The sequence below is a fragment of the Letharia lupina genome (genome assembly GCF_014066315.1).
Source record: "Letharia lupina isolate WasteWater1 chromosome Unknown contig_5, whole genome shotgun sequence".
NCBI classification, from domain to species: Eukaryota; Fungi; Ascomycota; class Lecanoromycetes; order Lecanorales; family Parmeliaceae; genus Letharia; species Letharia lupina.
Window position 1 is genome coordinate 388143 of NW_023502974.1, and position 18578 is coordinate 406720.

The 18578-nt window shown below is 51.1% G+C and overlaps 7 protein-coding genes across 7 annotated transcripts, besides 3 other annotated features; 4 read left to right on the forward strand and 3 right to left on the reverse strand.

The window, feature by feature from the left end:
* Positions 1 to 140: 140 nt before the first annotated feature.
* On the reverse strand, positions 141 to 928 carry HO133_008365 (uncharacterized protein; the record flags this gene model as incomplete). The annotated part of the gene is made up of 2 exons (XM_037299232.1): positions 141 to 631; positions 808 to 928. The coding sequence occupies 2 exons, from the start codon at positions 926 to 928 to the stop codon at positions 141 to 143; spliced, it is 612 nt and encodes a 203-aa protein (XP_037155233.1).
* An 802-nt stretch (positions 929 to 1730) lies between these two features.
* Positions 1731 to 2829, reverse strand: HO133_008366 (uncharacterized protein; the record flags this gene model as incomplete). Its single annotated transcript, XM_037299233.1, has 3 exons — positions 1731 to 2490; positions 2544 to 2612; positions 2666 to 2829. The coding sequence occupies 3 exons, from the start codon at positions 2827 to 2829 to the stop codon at positions 1731 to 1733; spliced, it is 993 nt and encodes a 330-aa protein (XP_037155234.1).
* A 2017-nt stretch (positions 2830 to 4846) lies between these two features.
* Positions 4847 to 6769, forward strand: HO133_008367 (uncharacterized protein; the record flags this gene model as incomplete). The annotated part of the gene is made up of 2 exons (XM_037299234.1): positions 4847 to 5309; positions 5364 to 6769. The coding sequence occupies 2 exons, from the start codon at positions 4847 to 4849 to the stop codon at positions 6767 to 6769; spliced, it is 1869 nt and encodes a 622-aa protein (XP_037155235.1).
* A 194-nt stretch (positions 6770 to 6963) lies between these two features.
* Positions 6964 to 7182: a sequence feature (Protein overlapping with rRNA (HO133_008368, KAF6226927.1) was converted to a misc_feature.).
* Positions 7183 to 7286: 104 nt separating this feature from the next.
* Positions 7287 to 7394: a sequence feature (Protein overlapping with rRNA (HO133_008368, KAF6226927.1) was converted to a misc_feature.).
* Positions 7395 to 7912: 518 nt separating this feature from the next.
* Positions 7913 to 8926: a sequence feature (Protein overlapping with rRNA (HO133_008368, KAF6226927.1) was converted to a misc_feature.).
* Positions 8927 to 9337: 411 nt separating this feature from the next.
* Positions 9338 to 10556, forward strand: HO133_008369 (uncharacterized protein; the record flags this gene model as incomplete). Its single annotated transcript, XM_037299235.1, has 2 exons — positions 9338 to 9468; positions 10205 to 10556. The coding sequence occupies 2 exons, from the start codon at positions 9338 to 9340 to the stop codon at positions 10554 to 10556; spliced, it is 483 nt and encodes a 160-aa protein (XP_037155236.1).
* A 974-nt stretch (positions 10557 to 11530) lies between these two features.
* On the forward strand, positions 11531 to 14165 carry HO133_008370 (uncharacterized protein; the record flags this gene model as incomplete). Its single annotated transcript, XM_037299236.1, has 4 exons — positions 11531 to 11548; positions 11871 to 11972; positions 12026 to 14052; positions 14111 to 14165. The coding sequence occupies 4 exons, from the start codon at positions 11531 to 11533 to the stop codon at positions 14163 to 14165; spliced, it is 2202 nt and encodes a 733-aa protein (XP_037155237.1).
* A 288-nt stretch (positions 14166 to 14453) lies between these two features.
* On the reverse strand, positions 14454 to 15286 carry HO133_008371 (uncharacterized protein; the record flags this gene model as incomplete). The annotated part of the gene is made up of 2 exons (XM_037299237.1): positions 14454 to 14930; positions 14993 to 15286. 2 exons carry the CDS (start codon positions 15284 to 15286, stop codon positions 14454 to 14456), a joined length of 771 nt encoding a protein of 256 aa, XP_037155238.1.
* A 1172-nt stretch (positions 15287 to 16458) lies between these two features.
* On the forward strand, positions 16459 to 18458 carry HO133_008372 (uncharacterized protein; the record flags this gene model as incomplete). The annotated part of the gene is made up of 3 exons (XM_037299238.1): positions 16459 to 16521; positions 16691 to 16771; positions 16836 to 18458. 3 exons carry the CDS (start codon positions 16459 to 16461, stop codon positions 18456 to 18458), a joined length of 1767 nt encoding a protein of 588 aa, XP_037155239.1.
* Positions 18459 to 18578: the final 120 nt, after the last annotated feature.

Here is an 18578-nt window from a genome sequence, read left to right on the forward strand (position 1 = left end):
CGAAACGATCTCAGTGGCGCGTATCCAAGTCAATTGAGGTGTACCTAAGACATATATATTCGCATCTAGCTACCCACATTGCTTAACCCTCTACCCACCATCTATGAAACCAAACAAATCCACCCTTCCCATCCACCCGCTCAACGACCATCCAGCTCCTTAACCCCCACAATACTCACACTCTGCGTCGCCGTCGCCGTCGCCATCGCGGCCCCACTCGCCACGGTGCCCCCACCCATCGCGCCCCCCGCCGTCGGACCCGCCGGCGCCGCCCCAACAATCGTAATCGTCCGCGGCGCCATCGACCCTCTCATCACGATGCCGAGCCCCTGCGCGCCGTCGCTCAGGACCCAACCGAGCTGCCTCGCGCCCGGGCCCCCGGCCCGCGTGATCAGGTAGAGCAGGCCCCGCAGGGCGGACGAGAGTTGGCCGTAGGTGCCGAGGGTGGGGAAGGGGGCGGAGGCGATGAGCTGGACGTTGTGGCTCGAGAAGTGCCAGTCGGGGTGGGGGATGGGGAGGTCGCCGACGGCGGCGATGGTGGCGGCGATGGCGGTTTGGGCGGCGGCGAGGCAGTCGAGGGCGTCGGCGGGGGAGCGGATGAAGGTGCCGAAGGGGCCGGTGAGAATGATGGCTGGGGGGAGGGGGGTTGGGGTCAGCGGTGCGGATTGCAGGAAGAGATCTGGACGGTGTGGGTCACGGTTGAGGGGTCGCGGGGAGTGAGGGAAGCAGCGCGCAAGGGATACGTACAGAGGGATGTTCCGGGGATGTTGTACCAGCCTGGTGGTGAGGGTGGCAGAGGGTTGTCACCAGGGGTGTCGACGCTGATGATGTTTGTCAAGCCCACCGCAGGATTTGCGGGTATGCTGATAGCGAGGGCCTGCGGGATGAGAGCGGTGAGGCCGAGGAGGAAAAAGAGCGTTGAAGACATCACTGTGGATGGTAAGTAAGAGAGAGTTTTGCAGGGTAATGCAAGTACGAAAAGCTAGGAGAGAAGCAAACTCGAAAAAATGCACGCACAAAGAGCTGGTAGAGAAAGTGGGCGTGGATAAGAAGTAAGTGGAAGGGCTAGGGAATTTATAGCTATAGCGAGCCAATGTATTGGGGCTTGAAAATTCAGAAGATGCTTGCATGTAGCGTGTGCGCGAGCGCCTTTAAGGCTGTCACGCACGAGACCGCGGGAAGTACCCTCTGATTCTCAACATGAAAGCTGCGCCTCAGCGTGTTTGTTGTCATGTACTCCACGGGCTCAATGGGAAACAGGTCCGCTTGTCCACTAGAGCGAAGTCTGAATGAAACCAAATATCACTTTCTACCCGAGTCTCCGCTAAGATAACAACGAGTAAAGTAAATGGTTTCTGCATTGACTGCGCAGGAAGACATCCAAAATGTGTGAGATTCGTGACTGAAGTGGGATGAGACACTTCTCGAAGGTAAGATTATGTGAGTAGGACGCGAACCTGCATGTGTGGCTCGAATATCGCAATTCAAACCACAAAGGCTAACAGAGCTGGCTACATAGTTTCGGCTGGGGTTCTTGTAAGCGCGGGAGAAAGAACATAGCCAATCGTGAGTGGAAGCTGTGTGTAGGTGGCTTTCGGATGCTTGACGCGACACCCGCAAAGCAAACTCCTGCGACTTCCGACATAGCTTGCGCACAAACAGAGAACGTCTTACAGCAGTGAACTTTGAATTCAGGGGAAATGCAGTGCCGAGCTTATCGAGTTCTCATCTCATAGCACTGCGAAAGCGCTGGCGTAGCTGACGCTGCTGTCTTTTCCCTCGACAACATCACCACTCCGCTCATATCTGATGAAATGAAATTTGCCTTGATCTGAACTATCATCCGATGTTCTTTGACTTTTCAGAGTCTCGATCGCGGCCATGATCACTCCAATTGGATGCCTCCCGCAGACTGTATTTCCCGTATCCCGCAAAGTGGCAAGAAAATCGGCATGCTGACCATGCTCGATCGCTGTCATAGCCAGTTTGTCGAGTCTGGCAATACTCTCATGGATAGGTGGATCTCTTGGCTGGTCTTTTGATCTCAGAGACACCCCTTCCGATGGGTCCGTGGTGCTGGCAGGTAAGTAATATGTGTAGCTAAAGCGGGAGCCCCAGTGACAAAAGTCACTACTAATTATGAAAACATTGGCTGGATCTGCCACGAAAGGTGCTAGTAATGCACCAAATTCTTTTTCTATTGTGGGGTTCGTACTGCCAACCAGGATAGGAACCAGAGGCGGGAGTTCTTGTCCCTTGAAGGACATACTCAAGAGGTGATGAATATAAGGTAAGTGCATTTCAAGACTATGCTCCGAAGAATCAGATGAGGCGGACAGGTTCTTGAATTGTTCCGTACGGCGCAACGTCTCAACAGTGTTCTGGTCCAATGGAAGATTACCATTGGGGGTGGCATAGTGGGTGTGTTTCGATAGAGCACAACCGGGGAGATAGAGATGATGAGAGGGTCCCAGAAGGAATATACGCTTACTGCAGTACATTAGTACACGGACATGCATCGCGGAGAGCCTGGCATGCTGTACGCTTTTGACACATCAAGCATCCTATAAGCCCACGCTGCTGCAGGGCCCGAGTATGCATATCCAGCATGCCTGGAGACAGTCAGAAACTTTCAGACCCAACAGTATGACCGTCCCCGACTTACGGAGCAATGATCATTCTCGCACCTGGTCTCGGGACTTCTCCCAGGTGAGCCATGTCCCGTTCAGCATCTTCTAGCCAGCCTTGGAGTTGGCTCGTTAGTGTTGGGCCGTGGTCAGTATACCATGATCCAGCATGACTGGCTTCCCGTATGGATAGTGACTGCATTCTCGACTTCAAAATAGCTGATCATACGTGATGAGTGAGATGATTGAGTAGCCGAGTGAGCGCAAAGGCAGTTGTTAGGAGCGCCTATGCCTACGCACGATACCTGCCTTTTCTTCCAACATTCGTGTGTAGGTGTAGGTTATTGTGTCTTGTAGCAGACGCTCGGGGCTGGATAACCGTTGGTCTTCGTATCTATTTCCTCGGGGATTGAAGCTCGCCAGCGATTACCCTTTCAAGCAAAGCGCCAACCATTTGTTGGTCATACCTTATTTTAGGCGCGTGGGCTGGCTTGGCGTGCTTTCGCGTTCTCCGAAAGTGAAAATGTGCCCGTCATCAATTTTCTGTCCTTCGAATATACAAGAGTTCTCTATATCAGTAAAGAAGTTTCCCGTATCGACGTTTGTCTTTATATACAGTATGGCTTTCAAGCGCAAGCGCTCCGACTCTGAGACACCTCCATCCTCGTCAAGCACCGCCACTTTTTCCTCACGCGACCCTTCTTCGAGCCCATGTCCCGACATCTCTATGCTGAATAACGCCGCTTTCACGGAGAAACCTATTCACCGTCCTGATATCGCTCCTTCTCACCTCAATTCGCGCACAAGGAAAAGGTTCCGCGACAACAGACCCGATGAGTCTAGAATCCATGGTACTTATCTCTTGCATTGGATTTGAGACCCTTCTGCTTCCGTTCCATCCTCTTGCCCTGACACGGCTTTCTGTTAGCAACAACATATCAAAGGCTTTTCTCAGCAGCGCGATCCCCTCCCCGCACTGAACATCCTGCGCCATCTCAAACTGTCCATACTCGCCCATCGCCACCACAACGACAATCGTCTCTTCACAGCTTTTGGCCCATACCTTTTTCAACCCCTACCGTCTCTGAGCCGATGATGACCGAACCCACTCCCTTAATTCTATGCGAAGATTGCGAAGCTCCGCTACCGATTCAGGACTCGGACACTTGCATGGGTGGAATGGATGCTGGGGAGATGGACGGAGCAGACTATGCGTGTCGCTCTTGCAGCAGAAGAGTGTGTGGGACTTGCGCCGTTGTGGATGTTGGCGAGGGCAGAGAATGTCTGCAATGTAGAACATCGACGCGGAAGAAATGGGTCGGCGGAATCGGATGGATGCTATAGAGAGGAAAGATAGACTTCAAGTCCAACGAATGCAGGAGATGACGGTTCATTGTGTGGTATGGGGGAAGCTGGCGTGAAGGAAAGCCTTGCGTGTCAGGCCCAGTAACTGCTCGTGGGGGATGGTGCCTTGAGGTTTTGGAAAGTGCAAATGAGATTACCTGCTGGCTAGCTCGCAGATACTGTCGACGTCACATCTCTCGCACAAGGCAAGATATTTGAAAGCAAGGATCCAGCCACATATAGCCAATCAATTTTATGCGAATGAGACGCTATTATGCACGTGTGCATAATCCGCAGGGGTTCATTTATCGCCATCGGTGTCGTACCCTTGGAAGAGGGCAGGTCGTATCGTTGAAAGAGGCCCAGCAGCCATATCATGTCAACAGCCATTGCGTAGGAAGGTAGTGCTTACTCTCTGTAGTCTGTACAATATGAATAAAGTAAGAAAAGGAGCCCCTCGGATGTGGCCGCTCCCTCGGTACGTACACCCGCGGCGGCTAGCACACTACCCGGAGCTAATGCAAGGCTACAAGGCTCCCCCCCAAAATTTAAGTAACGACAGATTGACCTTTAGGGAAATGTTACACACGGCTTCATGCACTTCATGAGACTTTCCTTCAACGGCTTCTTAGAAAATTCGACTCAGTGCTCTGAACTGACCCAGCCGTTGACAGAGTCTATGAGCATTATCTTTCCATATAATTCTGCCAGACATCCATCCTCATTCTCATCCTCATCCCATTGCTAGCCGCCAACACGTCATGTCTATTACGGATTTACGTAAGATGTGCCTTCAATAGCCCGGCACTCATTTTCTACCATCTCAGGCCATCACAAAAACATTCTGCTTCCTCTCATGCTCTCTATTCGCAATCATGCTCAACGAACGCCCACTCAACATACCCACCACACCCCTCATTGATAGGTCTCAGTGCAGATCTACCCCGCGCGCTCTGACGGTCAAGCCTCCTCCACCTTCAAAACCCAGGTTCAAGAACCAAACGGAAGACGACATATCAGTTCAGAGCCTTTCGCAAGCTGGGGATCAAAGCATCGATACTGCGGATGACCCTTTCCTGATACCAGCGTTGAAGCCGCGCAAAGCCTCAGAATCCCCGAAGTCGCATGTACAAGACTTACCGCCGGAGATATTGGAAGGAATATTTGGACACGTGGTCGGTCATCTTGGTTCTACATCATCAGATCCGTCCGGTTCTCAAAACAACGTGCGAAATTGGAACGCAATAATGCGGCATCCCCGGAGGAAGAACGTGGCAGATTTGGCTCTGGTATCAGATACATGGAGGAGACTCATTCAAGAGAGAGTCTACCGACACAGTGAGACAGTTTCATCCTCCCCGTCCAAGTGGGAAATCACTAACGCCAGCATAGTCAAAATACAGGGCACAAGGGCAGCTCTTGAAGAGTGTGGAGACTGGTTCCTGCAAAATACTCACCTCCAAGCCTACGTGCGCCACTTCGAAATCCTAGTTCCAATATGGGAGATGAGAACTGGACAGCCTCAACAACGCCTCATGGTGGATCCACAACCGGCCGGGCAATTCAGTCTGTTCCACGCCTTTCAAGGGCTCGCAATCAACGCAAATCGGACGGAAGATGGCCAACCGGCTCCAACCGCATTTCAATTGGCATCAAAGAACGCTACAATGGATGAAGTCTTTGGATATGCACAAGTTCTCTTCCCCTACCTCTGCGCTCTCACAATCGAAGGAGGACACTGCAAGCGGCCTCCAAAGGTGCGCTATTTCCGCGAAGCAAACGTTATCAGCGCGCTTCAAAACCTGAAATCGGGAGTTGCCATGCCTTCGGGCGTTGGTACGATTGACTCAAGAATTGTCACACCATCAACGCCAACATTCGTGCAAGAAAATCTTCAGTTCAAATTGCCCATACTTCATCAACCCCAACCGTTCGCTCCACCGTTTTTGCAAGAAATCAATGAACCTCAGCTGCCGCAGCTCTCAAGCACTAAGACTCTCATCCTCAAGGGTGCTTGGAACATGGTCCGCTCTTCCGCCGACTTTTCCACCTTTGCAACTGCTCTGCCTTCGCTCCGCGAGTTCCACTGCACTTACCACAAACCCAAAACAGGCGCCTACAGAGCCATCTGTGACTCTCTCGCCTACGACTTCCCGCCCACCGTCACTAGTCTCAATCTCTGCCTGGAAGGCCTTTACACCAAGAACGCGTCGTCCCTTAAGAAATGGCGAAAGCTCTACCCTACTCATCACATCTGCCGCAACCTTGGTGCGGTCGCACCCCAGCTCGAGAGCCTCACCTATACAGGGAGGGTATGCGGTGCCATCTTTTCTTCTGCAATCAAAGCGGCAGAGCAGATACGCGGCAGCTGCACACGTCTCAAATCTATCGATATAGTTGTCAACAATGTGTGTCGTGACCCAACGACTAACACTGACGGGACTGGGATGTACAACTTTGCATTCATACAAGGTTTCGAGGCACTCGTCGTGCAAGGTGTCCGCGCGCTGCAAACGTACACATCCGTCAAAAGCATGCGTATACGCTTCATCGATCTGGATAGTCCAGCACCTCAACTGAATCCCACATTTCATCTCGAGGGCAATCGAGCGTGGGGTCTATGGAGCGAGGAGATCCTCTCGCTGTTAAGAGAAGCGCGGCCAGAGGTGAGGTTTCTGGGATGGCCGGGAAGATTGATAGATGGAGGGGAAGAGGTACTGGAGAGGGATGCCACAGGGTTGAGGAGAAGTATTGGGGTCCAATATTACAAGGCTATGGCGCAGGCGGGGAGTTTCTAATAACGTTACATGAACTAAAAGGGGAGTGGGAGATACCCAGGTGTTTTGGGGATAATGCTATGACGCGCTACATTGCTGGTCACCTTTCGGCATCTAATGGAGGTAATGAGGGTATGCTGCACGCATGTGGCATGAATATCAGTGTTAGGTGATTAGTGCTAAACGTTCGACAATACGAGACGAACGTTGATAATCTATTCTACCCTTTTCACTCTGCGCTTTCCCCGATCCTCTTCTACCATCTTTCCTTCAGCCTTCTGTTTTGAAAAAGGTTTATTTCCTATATCGGTAACCATGATACCCAAAATCCAACAATTGACGACAAAGAACGATAATCCCTCCACGAAGAGGCCAGGGAAGAATGTGCTCTTGCCGAGGAACTCGAGCTGATAGGCTTGTTGGAGCCACAGACCCTAATTTTGAGAATCAGCTGCAAAGCAAACCCCTCCCTCCCTACTTTGACGGGTCGAGGACAGGAGAGTGGGACAGGGGTTGGGAATGCGGAAAGACGACATACCTGTGCGGTGACCCAGAGAGCTGCGGCGGTGAGACCGAGGCGGGGCGAGGACAGAAGGCTGGAATGGGGGAGGTAGAAGGGCAGAAGGATCATGTACCAGAGGAAATACTGCAGGGGAAGAGGGGGGTGTTAGCGAGGTGCGGACAATGGATCGAAGCAGAAATTCAACGTGAATGTAGCGAGCTTGCAAGTTCTGGCTGCAGACTGTGTAGAAAATCTCTTCTCGTCACCAACCACGCAAAAGCTGAGAGGGGCAAAAGCGCCAAAAAAAATGCAAAAACATACAGCAGCTAGTATTCGCTGGTCGTCACCGACCCAACTACTAATTAGCCGATCTGAGGCTTATCTTTGGCTGAGCGGACGGGAAGCCGAGTTCTCAACAGTCTGTGGCCGTATGTGAAAGAAATCTTCTTAATGTGAAATATATTGGCGAAAAAGCCTGCATCTGCATTTTTAAAAAAACAAGCAAAGGACAAGGCATGAGCGCGCAAATCAAGACAAGGCAGTGCCGTATCCCATCGACTGACAGAACGTAAAGTTCAGAGCTTCAGCCCTGCGTGCCAAGACATTTCACGCCCCAGGCGCCAGTCGATGGGATAGTTAAAGGAATCCTTCTGTTGACGTACCTGGCTCGTGCACACCTTGTTGAATGCTACAAAGGCAAATGTCTGCGCCAGCATCGTACCCGCAAGGTCCTTCTTTGCCAGTGCGAGAGGGATGAAAACTGCACTCAAAGCCAGTTGTGGAATAAAGGCGAGAGACTCGAATTTGACAGCGCCAGTCGCAGATGGGACGGCTGAAGAAAGATGCAAGAGCGTGTTGTACGGTGAGAAGTTGTGGCGATGGTCGATGCGGGTAAGATGGTGCAGGTAGGTGTGGGTCAGGAAGGGCGTCGAATAGATGGCGTACATGAAGATGTTGAGCGCCATGAAGGTGGCAAGCGAAGATGCTAGGAGCATTATGCGAGATGGCGTGAGGAATGCCAGCAGGGATTGCAAGACTGAGGCGGCTGAGGGATTCTTCTCAGAGGGACCGGAGCTTTTCTCAGATATCGATATTACCTCAGGCTCCAGATACCAAAGGATGGAAACTCCGTAGATGAAAGGATAGATCTTAAAGTGGACTGCCAGCCCAAGCAAGACACCAGCCAGCATGATTCGTCTACTTAGCACAGCCCACAGCAATGCAACCACCATAACCCCCAACAACCCCTCCGAACTTCCCCTGGTGCTAATCGTCGCAACCATGGGATTCAGCAGCCAGATACTCGCAAACTTTAGCGCCCGATCGGTCCTCATGCCGCCCCCTGCAGGCGAGCGGAGCACGAGCAAGATGAGCCATCCTGCGATAACGTCTGCAAGGGCGAAGAGAAACTTGCCAAAGGAGAACCATGCTGCACCAGGCCGTGCGGTGGGTAGGAGGATCCAGGCTAGCAATGGCGTATAGCGATATGTTTCTCGCTCGTATGGAGAGAGACCGCGGGAGACGTAGCGAGCGGCGTCTGTGAATACGAAGTAGTCGATGTCGGTGTATGGGAGTGGAGAGTATTTATCTTGTATCAGGCCATAGAAGAAGAGAATGGCTCGCAGAAGAATTGCACACGAGAAGATAATCGAGGATGTAAAGAACGAAGTAGACATTTTTGACTTTTCAAGAACACGACGCGTGATTGGGGACTTCGATGCACATGAAAGTATTTGATATGCACCCCATGCCGATATCTTACTCCGACAAAATGATATACAGTTGAGAGAGAACCCTCGAGACTGAACGGTCTAGGTAATGTCGAACGCCACTTGATAAGTAAGGTACCTTAGGGCTGGTATAGAAATCTGATAGGGCTGAAAAAAAGGCTTGGCAAGACAAGGTATGAGAAATGTAGCCCCCATTCACTCGGAATTCCCGTGGTCGTGGCCGTTTTAATGAGTAATCTAGCTGAGCTTCACCCTGAGGCCTGCAGCTCGACCTCATCAATCTCCCAGGGGATCCTCAGCATTTGCAGGAGCGAATTGACGCTGCTACTAAGCGATCTGTCGACCTTGTCCTCACGTATGTTCGACAAATGCCCATTCAAGAAGATTGTACTTCTGAGACCACGCCACAAACCCAAATTCGAGCTCAAATCGCTCTCGAGGAAGCAGGGGGCGCTCATACAGAGCCGTGGCGATGTCGCAGAAAACGCGTATGTTAAATGCGAAGCCAGCGAAGGGCCATTCACACAGTGCGTTCTCCTTGACACCTATATCGGCAGCTGATGCGCAAACTGGCTTGTTTACACGACGTAAGAACGGCCAGGCCACCTGCTGTAAATATTGCCACCAAAAAAATCCTTCCTGCCGCGGTTGAGTCTACAAATCTTGCGATCGAGTCAGATTGCAAAGATTAACATGATCCCTCCCAGTGTCCTCCTGCCGTCTTTAAAATGGTTCAAGGGGCAAAAAGATGTGCTTTTTTGTGACGGCCGGTTTCAAGTACGAAGGATGTCGAATTTGCGTTCAAGAGGTGCGTTGATGTAGAGGGGGTCAAAAAGCAGAACGTCCACGGAGAAAATGGCCGTCAACTACGAGATATGTTGCATCATTTAATGTTGAAGCAACAGCATCATCTGGTTTCGCAGACTAGTGCCAATAACGATCTACTTTTTAATTGTAGACCGTCTGTCCTTGTGGCGCTTTCAAGACAACTGACGACAACCCGCGATTTACCTGCGCTCAAGCTGAGGTTTATGTGATGAGAACAACACGACGTTGCAAATCGCAGCAGTGCAGTAAATAGAAGCCAGATCAAAAATACCCGCCACATGTACAGCTGAAACCAGTTTCATCTGATTTGGAGGTAGTGCTAGGTTTCAAAGCGTGCCTACGGGCTGAAAAGCGACAAAACTGCATTTCTCCGCATCGTGCTCTTACGCAAAAAAGGGTGAGGGTCCTCCGCGCCCAACAGTGGTCAACTTGTGGTGTTGTCGATGCAAAGGAAAAAACCAAAGTAGAGGGAACCCATGCTAGCGAGGAGGGGAACATGTATATCGATGACGATGCCGAATGGACCTATGGTAATGTTCGGCCGCTCTATCATGTGAGGAGAACCCGTTGCCATAGCTGTCCTAGCGGGGGAAGATTTGTCCCATTCTATCCAGACATTGCTTTCATCTGCTATCGCCGATTCACAGCATTTCAAGTTGATCATGGCAAGTACGATATGGCTGTCAAAGAAGCTATGCTGGATGACTGGCCATCATCATCAGCCGAGCCGCGATGGTACAGGAAATAAGGAAAGATGGTTCAAGATAGTCTCCACATAAAGACAAAGCAGAATATGGATCAACTGCGTTATTGACTATCCCGCACTTAGCTTCAAGATAACAAAGATTAGAATCGGAGAAGTATGATACAAAGATTACAAGAGGTGCGCTATTTCCAGCATGCGCGACCATGGTAGCTGCTCAGCGAGTCTAGATTGTTCTGCTTTGTTCATTGTTCTTTGAGCTAGCTTGGAGGCTAGCTATGGGCTGTGAGAATAGGTGTGCTCCAGTAATCCCCCTTGACACAGAGTAGCTGCTTTCCAACTTCCCAGATTGATACAACGCTTCAGCCTTCATAAGCTTGTGAGGCTGGTTGAGGATTTGTCTAGTAGCTACCCAGTCGAGAGGTCTGGGTCGTTGACCGTATGGTATTTCGCTGTTGCATCTTCAACATTGTGCTTGTAATTTTTGGTATTCGAGTCCTGGTTCTGGTCGAAGCTCGAGGGGCCGCGGTAACGTATACTCTCTGGGACGCCAATGTCTGACATAGGCAATGCTGGGCAACCAAGAATCAAAAGTCGTCAATCGAGATCCTGCGGCCCAGTTGCTGCTATCCTTTCCCTACCAGAAGCGGCATCTATTGATGGATGTTTAGTTGCTGTTGCTAGGCTGTGCGATTCGTGTAGCCTCGCAGCAAGCCGCTACCCTCGCTCGTGATCCTGCTGCATGACGTAGACCGCCGGCGGTTGAAAGAGCCATTGACGGGCGAAGGTGCCATAAAGGAGGATAGGGTCATCCGACTTTCGCTATATGCATAAGTCATAGAGATGACGATAACGAAGAATGATATACATAAAGGTCGCGCCGATTGAAAGCGCAAGTCAAAGGCTTGAAAGAAACAAGCAGTTCTACACGAACGCTCGGTGGTACTCGTCCAGCGTAATTGTATGGGCTCGGGTCACCGAGGTCGTGCGAGAGTAAAGCGGCGGTAGTTCTAGACCTAATGAGGGGTGAGATCAAGGTACATTTTCTATGTCTTGGCGGCTCTGCGATCTTGGCCTCCGTGCAGTCTCTCCAAACGCAACCCTCACATAGAAATGAGGCCGCATGGTGCATTGAGAGTGCCTAGGCATCTTTCGAGTCATCCACGAGTTAATGTTTATTATCCATGGTCAGGATGCTTCAATGCGATCAGATGCGCCTCTACATCCCTCCGCCCCCTACAGACACTGCATTTACCTCTAGATCGACGATGGCAGCAGCGGCGCCAGGCAAGTGTAGCAGCAGCTGTGTATGTATCGGTGACTGGTTGAGGACTCAAAGCTGATTGAACCAGGTTGGAGCAAGCAGTGGAGCCAGAAAATCTTGCCCAAGAAACCATCATCGATAACCTCGCCCCCCAAGAGGCCCAACGACTATCTCGTGTCCGCAACATTGGAATAGCTGTGAGTAAGCTTTACTTGGAGGGAAGAATAGCGGGGTTGACGGATACACTCAGGCCCACATCGACAGCGGAAAGACCACGGTCACAGAGCGCGTTCTATACTACACTGGCCGGATCAAGTCCATACACGAGGTCCGAGGCAAAGATGCGGTGGGGGCGAAGATGGACTCAATGGACCTGGAACGAGAAAAAGGCATTACCATTCAGTCCGCCGCTACCTATTGCGATTGGATCAAGCGCGAGAGTGGCAAGGAGGAGAAATACCACGTTAATTTGATTGACACACCCGGCCACATCGATTTTACGATAGAAGTGGAGCGGGCTTTAAGAGTCCTGGATGGAGCATGCATGATACTTTGTGCGGTCTCTGGCGTCCAGTCACAAACGATCACAGTGGACAGGCAGATGAAGAGGTACAATGTGCCTAGGATATCATTCGTTAACAAGATGGACCGAGCGGGCGCCAATCCATTCAAAGCAGTCGATCAGATAACTCATAAGCTCAGGTTGCTCGCAGCAGCTGTGCAGGTGCCCATTGGAGTCGAAGACGGATTCAAGGGTGTAGTCGACCTGATCAGGATGAAGGCTATCTACAGCGAAGGACTCAAAGGGGAGACTGTACGAGAGTCGGATGAGATTCCTTCGGAGGTGCGGCCGCTTGCGGATGAGAAAAGGGCAAAGCTCATAGAGACTCTGGCCGACGTTGACGATGAGATCGCAGAGATCTTCCTGGATGAGCGGACACCGTCAGCTGAGCAGATCAAAGCTGCCATCAGACGTGCGACCATATCTTTGAAGTTCACGCCGGTCTTCATGGGCTCAGCGCTGGCTGATAAGTCTGTGCAGCCAATGCTTGATGGTGTCTGCGACTACCTACCCAATCCCTCCGAAGTTGAGAATCTAGCCTTGGACCAACGGCGACAGGAGGCACCGGTCAAGCTCATCTCCTACAATTCTCTACCTTTTGTCGGCCTGGCCTTCAAGCTCGAAGAGAGCAACTTCGGCCAGCTAACTTACATTCGCGTTTACCAAGGCTCACTCCGCAAGGGTCTCAATGTATTCAACGCTCGTACCAATAAGAAGGTCAAAGTGCCGAGGATAGTACGCATGCACTCCAACGAGATGGAAGATGTACAAGAGATTGGCGCCGGAGAGATCTGCGCCGTCTTTGGCATCGATTGCGCGTCTGGCGACACTTTCACCGACGGTCAGCTTGGGTACTCCATGACATCCATGTTCGTCCCCGAGCCTGTTATTTCCCTCTCAATCAAGCCAAAAGACAACAAAGACCTTCCGAACTTCTCGAAAGCAATGGCCCGTTTCCAGCGTGAAGACCCTACCTTCCGCGTCCACGTCGACATTGAAAGCCAAGAAACCATCATCTCCGGCATGGGTGAATTACATCTAGACATCTACGTGGAGCGGATGCGCCGCGAATACAGAGTCGCCTGTGAAACCGGGCAACCTCAAGTAGCATGGCGTGAGACCTTAACACAGAGAGTAGACTTCGACCACACGCTCAAGAAACAGACCGGCGGTGCTGGGGATTTTGCCAGAGTAGTCGGTTACTTGGAACCCAGCGGCGCTCTAGAAGAGAACAAATTCGAAGACCAAGTCAGTGGCGGCAGTATATCCGAAAAGTTCCTCTTTGCATGCGACAAAGGCTTCCAGCTCTCCTGCCAAAAAGGCCCGCTAGTCGGGCACAAAGTGCTAGGAACCCGTATGATCGTCAACGACGGCGCAACACATATGACCGATTCCAGCGAAATGGCCTTCAAAAACGCGACACAGCAAGCTTTCCGCAAAGCGTTCAACCAAGGCCGTCCGCAAGTGCTCGAACCGCTAATGAAGACAACCATCACAGCACCAAATGAGTTCCAAGGAAACATCGTGGGCTTGTTGAACAAACGAAATGCGTTGATCAGCGACACGGAAATCGGACCTGAAGATTTCACGCTGTATGCTGATTGCAGTTTGAACGGAATGTTCGGGTTTAGCACGCAGTTGAGGGCGGCGACGCAGGGAAAGGGAGAGTTTGGGATGGAATTTAGTCACTACAGTCCTGCGCCTATGCAGTTACAGTAAGTTCAGCTCCTCTTTGCATTTTTTGTCCGAGGGGCTTGCTGACTGGGTTTGCAGGAAAGAGCTAGTGGCGAAGCACGAAAAGTCTTTGGCTGAGAAGCATAAGAAGTAACCAAAGCGCAGAAATAGGCGCTTAGCGTGGAACTCAGACCTCGTATGTACACTAATATCACTAACGCTGGATGTGAGTATCTCTCACTCTAGTGTAATGGGACGAGAGCATCTAGATGGCGTTTGTTGCATCTCGTGAGCGTGCCATACTATTTGTTCTAGACTTCATCTGATATATTTACCTTGTGTGACTTATCATGTCATCCTCGGTGCTCTGCCACATCATGTGTCTCTATAATATCACAGCAAGAATTGTATGTCAACGTTGTGACGGCCTAGGGCCCGATTCTCATCCCTGTATCCAAGTAACAAGTCCCTGCACAAACGACGCAAGGGCAACGATACCCGCGCTAACAGCAATACCGACGTCGGCATTATGAGAGCAGATGCCGACCCCGATCCCCAAGGCAGGCGAGAAGAAGAGGAGCAGAATAAGCAGCCAGGCGACCTTGGCTCTGTCGATGACCCGTCTGACGACGATGACCTCCTGGCCCTCATGCTCAATACAGGTGCTAGTGGATTTGTCGTCGACATCGTTGCTGAACTGTGCCGGTTGGTGACCGAGAGCCTTGTCGTTGTCAGCTGTTGCAGAGCCGAAATAGTCGGCGTTCAGGGGGTAAGATGCCGAGCGTAAGAGCAAGTGAGGGTTGTGGAGTGATTCCGTGAGTAGGAGGTCGAGGGTGAAGTCTTCGAGATAGACTCGAGATGGCGAGATTGGTGGTCCTTGCTTCCCGCGGGAACGCGGTCGCGGTCCGCAATGTATGACCTTTGAGAAGAAGTGTGAGCGGAAGGAAAGAACTCAAATTATCTACCGGAAATTCGGTGTACCTGTTTGACTCTGGCAGTGCCGACGACGAGACCCATTAGAAGCCTTCCGACTAGTCTTTGGTGCCAGCGTTTGCTGACAGCCCGACAGATTTGCCTCTTTGCTGAGCTGAGGGCGAGATCTCCATCTTCTTCTTTGATGGTGGCGTTGATCAGGACTGCCCGTCCGTCAACATGCTGGACGGCAATAGGACAAAATCTGCCATCCTCGGAGCCTAAAGATGGTTGGTAGCCATTGCCCTGCTTGATGGAAGCGGTCACCCCTGTTTCAAGTTCAATATCAATATCTTTAAGCATTGTTTTATAGAGCTCTTTGAGCAAGAACCGGAGGAATTTGAAGGGATGAAGAGGAGCGGAAGGATGGCAGAGTCTGTATATATTACTGCCATGCATGGTCATGCCTTTCACTCAATGTGGACACCGCGCGGGAATAAATCGCAGTGAAATGGCAGACGGCGCTGAGAGACCCAGAAATCGCCAAAAACTGAGCGAAGGAGAGAAAAGGTATACGCACCACAGGGCTGAATTTCCAGGTATGGAACCATTTTGATGGGCGAAGGTACTGAGCGAAGCTCAGCGAATATAATACTGCCATGCATGGTCATGCCTTTTACTCAATGTGGACACCGCGCGACATCCAACCCATCGTATGCCAGTAAAACGAGGGAATAAATCGCAGTGGAATGGCAGACGGCGCTGAGAGACCCAGAAATCGCCAAAGAATTGAGCGAAGGTGAGGAAAGGTACACGCACCACAGGGCTGAAATTCCAGGTATGGAACCATTTTGATGGGCGAAGGTACTGAGCGAAGCTCAGCGAATATAATAATACCATGCATGGTCATGCCTTTTACTCAATGTGGACACCGCGCGACAGCCAACCCATCGTATGCCAGTAAAACGAGGGAATAAATCGCAGTGGAATAATAGACGGCGCTAAGAGACCTAGAAATCGCCACGAACTGAGCGAAGGTGAGGAAAGATACACGCACCACAGGGCTGAAATTCCAGGCATGGGAACCATTTTGATGGGCGAAGGTACTGAGCGAAGCTCAGCGACCGTGAATCATGCGCAAGGTGGGCGTGGAAAGGCAGGGATTGGCTCGAGGCGCGCCATCAGTCGGGATACCAGCGACAAGGCTGCATGGAGAGCAGCGGGTGTTTAAACGTAGCGTACTCGTACTCCTTCCTGCTAACGCCACCATGCACGTTGAGCGAAGATGGAGAGCGAAAGTGGGGTTGCAGCCCGCAGAATTCCACTTTCATTATGACCAATCATCTTCACCCTTGGTCTTTCTTCTTTCTTCCTGCCTCTCTTTCGTCCATCTATTTGCTTTCTCCTCATGTCTTCTGATGCATTATATCCGAGTCCTCCGGGCTTACGCATCTGCTGTAATTCCTTCACGACATCTCAATCCCACTTGAGCAGGAAATCTCCTTTTTTAACATGAAGACGCCGAGTCAGCGGATATGCCAAAGGAGAAAAAGATCGCATACCGAAAATGCCACCAGTGCCGAAAGGATAGACAGAAAGTCAGATGTCCCCTCATTTCATGACAGTTGGCCCACTGACTGAGATATAGTGTCTGCCAGAAGACAGGACTTGGCCAGGAACGAAGTGTGAAAGATGCCAACATTATGGTTACGTGTGTTCGGCCATGAGAACGAAGCATGAAGAGTCTTCGGCCATCCCCGATGTTAGCCCGAGAATTTCACCAAGCCTACCAACTACGACACCATCAACTTCGCCTCAAGCTCGACCTCGGAGAAGCGAGATCCGCTGGTAAGTGAACACCATATGGCTGACTTCCCTTCCAACCCCGCTGACAAGCGATCTTAGCTTGCAGGACCTCGGAGACCTGCGGCAGCTGTCCACATCACACTCATGCCCTCTGCTGCGGGATAGTGATCGCGGTGGTGCAATTGCCGGATTTTTGGACGTAACTCTTAGCGTTGTGGTGCAAGAAACCATGGCTTGGGCACGGCAGTACGAAGCCGATGGGCGATACAGAGACGCGGAATACCTGTTTCGTCGAGTATCTTCTGATAGGAACATCTCAATGGAGAGTGTGGACCTGTATCAAAGTGAAGATGTCCTGCCTACCCTAGTCTCAGTCTACGAGAGAATGGGCGATTATCCAGCAGCAGAGATGGCCCAAGAAACGCTACTCAGACGCCTCTTTGCAGAAAATCCGAAACAATTCAGTGGTGAGCAGATTCGAGAGGTCAATGCCTACTCGAGACTGCTCTCCTATTTCCGAAAACGAATTCTTGATTTCCCAGCCGGTGGCCGAATGCCTTTTCCAGCATACATAGACTTGTCCATTACCCATCGAGCCGCGGTGTTGGACATTGTCCCCCTCAACGAGGCCTTGCTTGAGCAGGGGCTGATCCCACTCGACCATGTTGCACCTTTCTATACTTCTTTGCATATTGCTGTGAAAGAAAATGCCCTCAATTTAGTCCGTTTACTCATCAGCAAGGGTGTTGTTTTAGAGAGTATAGGTATCATGTCCGACAGGCCTCTGCACATAGCGTCAAAATTTGGCACAATTCCGATGATCGAGCTGCTTCTGCACCACGGTGCTGATACTGCGGCTAGAGACAATTACGGTAGTACGCCATTACATCGAGCTCTGACTAGGAGGCCAACGGAACAACAAGAATTGATCCTCTCGATTGTAACTATATTGATCGATGCCAAAGCGAATACGGAGGCTGGAGACCGGTTGGGAGCGACAGCCCTACACGCTGCCATTTATCAAGATTTACAGACAGTGGCACGCTATCTACTTGAGCGAGGGGCCAATGTTGAAGCATCTGATTACCGGGGGGATACCTTGCTTCTCGCAGCCGTAAAAAACAAAAGAGAATGGGCAATAAAACTATTGTTGGAAAAGAAGGCGCAGGGAGCTACGGCTCTATACGTCGCCGTCAACCAGGGCCAGGAGTCGATAATCCAGACTCTGCTCGACCATGGCGCGATGACCAGGACCACAGTGGACGAGCAAAACTCACACGAGGATACAGTGTTACATTGTGCTGTCGGCGCAGCCAACGTAGCCGTCATCGAAATGCTGTTGAAGGCCGGCGCAGACATCTACGGACGAGATTACTTTGGTAACACAGCGCTACATGCCGCTATCCTAGAGGGTCGAGAATCCATAGTGCAGCTGCTTCTGGACTTCGACGCTACCCAGATGAACTCTGTAAACTTTTCAGGAAATACAGTGTTGCATCTCGCTGTCGTTTTGCCACGTCGAAGTATGATTCCAATCCTCCTCCGACATATCAAACCCGACAAGCTACCTATCATATGCCAAATGAGAAACAATCTGGGCTGGACGCCACTTGATCTAGCTCGTAATCTAGCGGACCGCGGAAAGGAGTATAGCGACGAAAGATCCATACTGTACCTGCTGGAGAACGCTTTGAAACTGAGCCATTCCTTTATTGAAAACAAAAATTGAGATGGCAAGAAGCGATTGTGGGCTGGGGTCCACTTCCTTTGCGTGGCATCGGGTAGAGAGACGTAGACAGAGGCCATTGTATGGGGAATGAGATTGTGTCTCACGACACTGCTTGGAAAT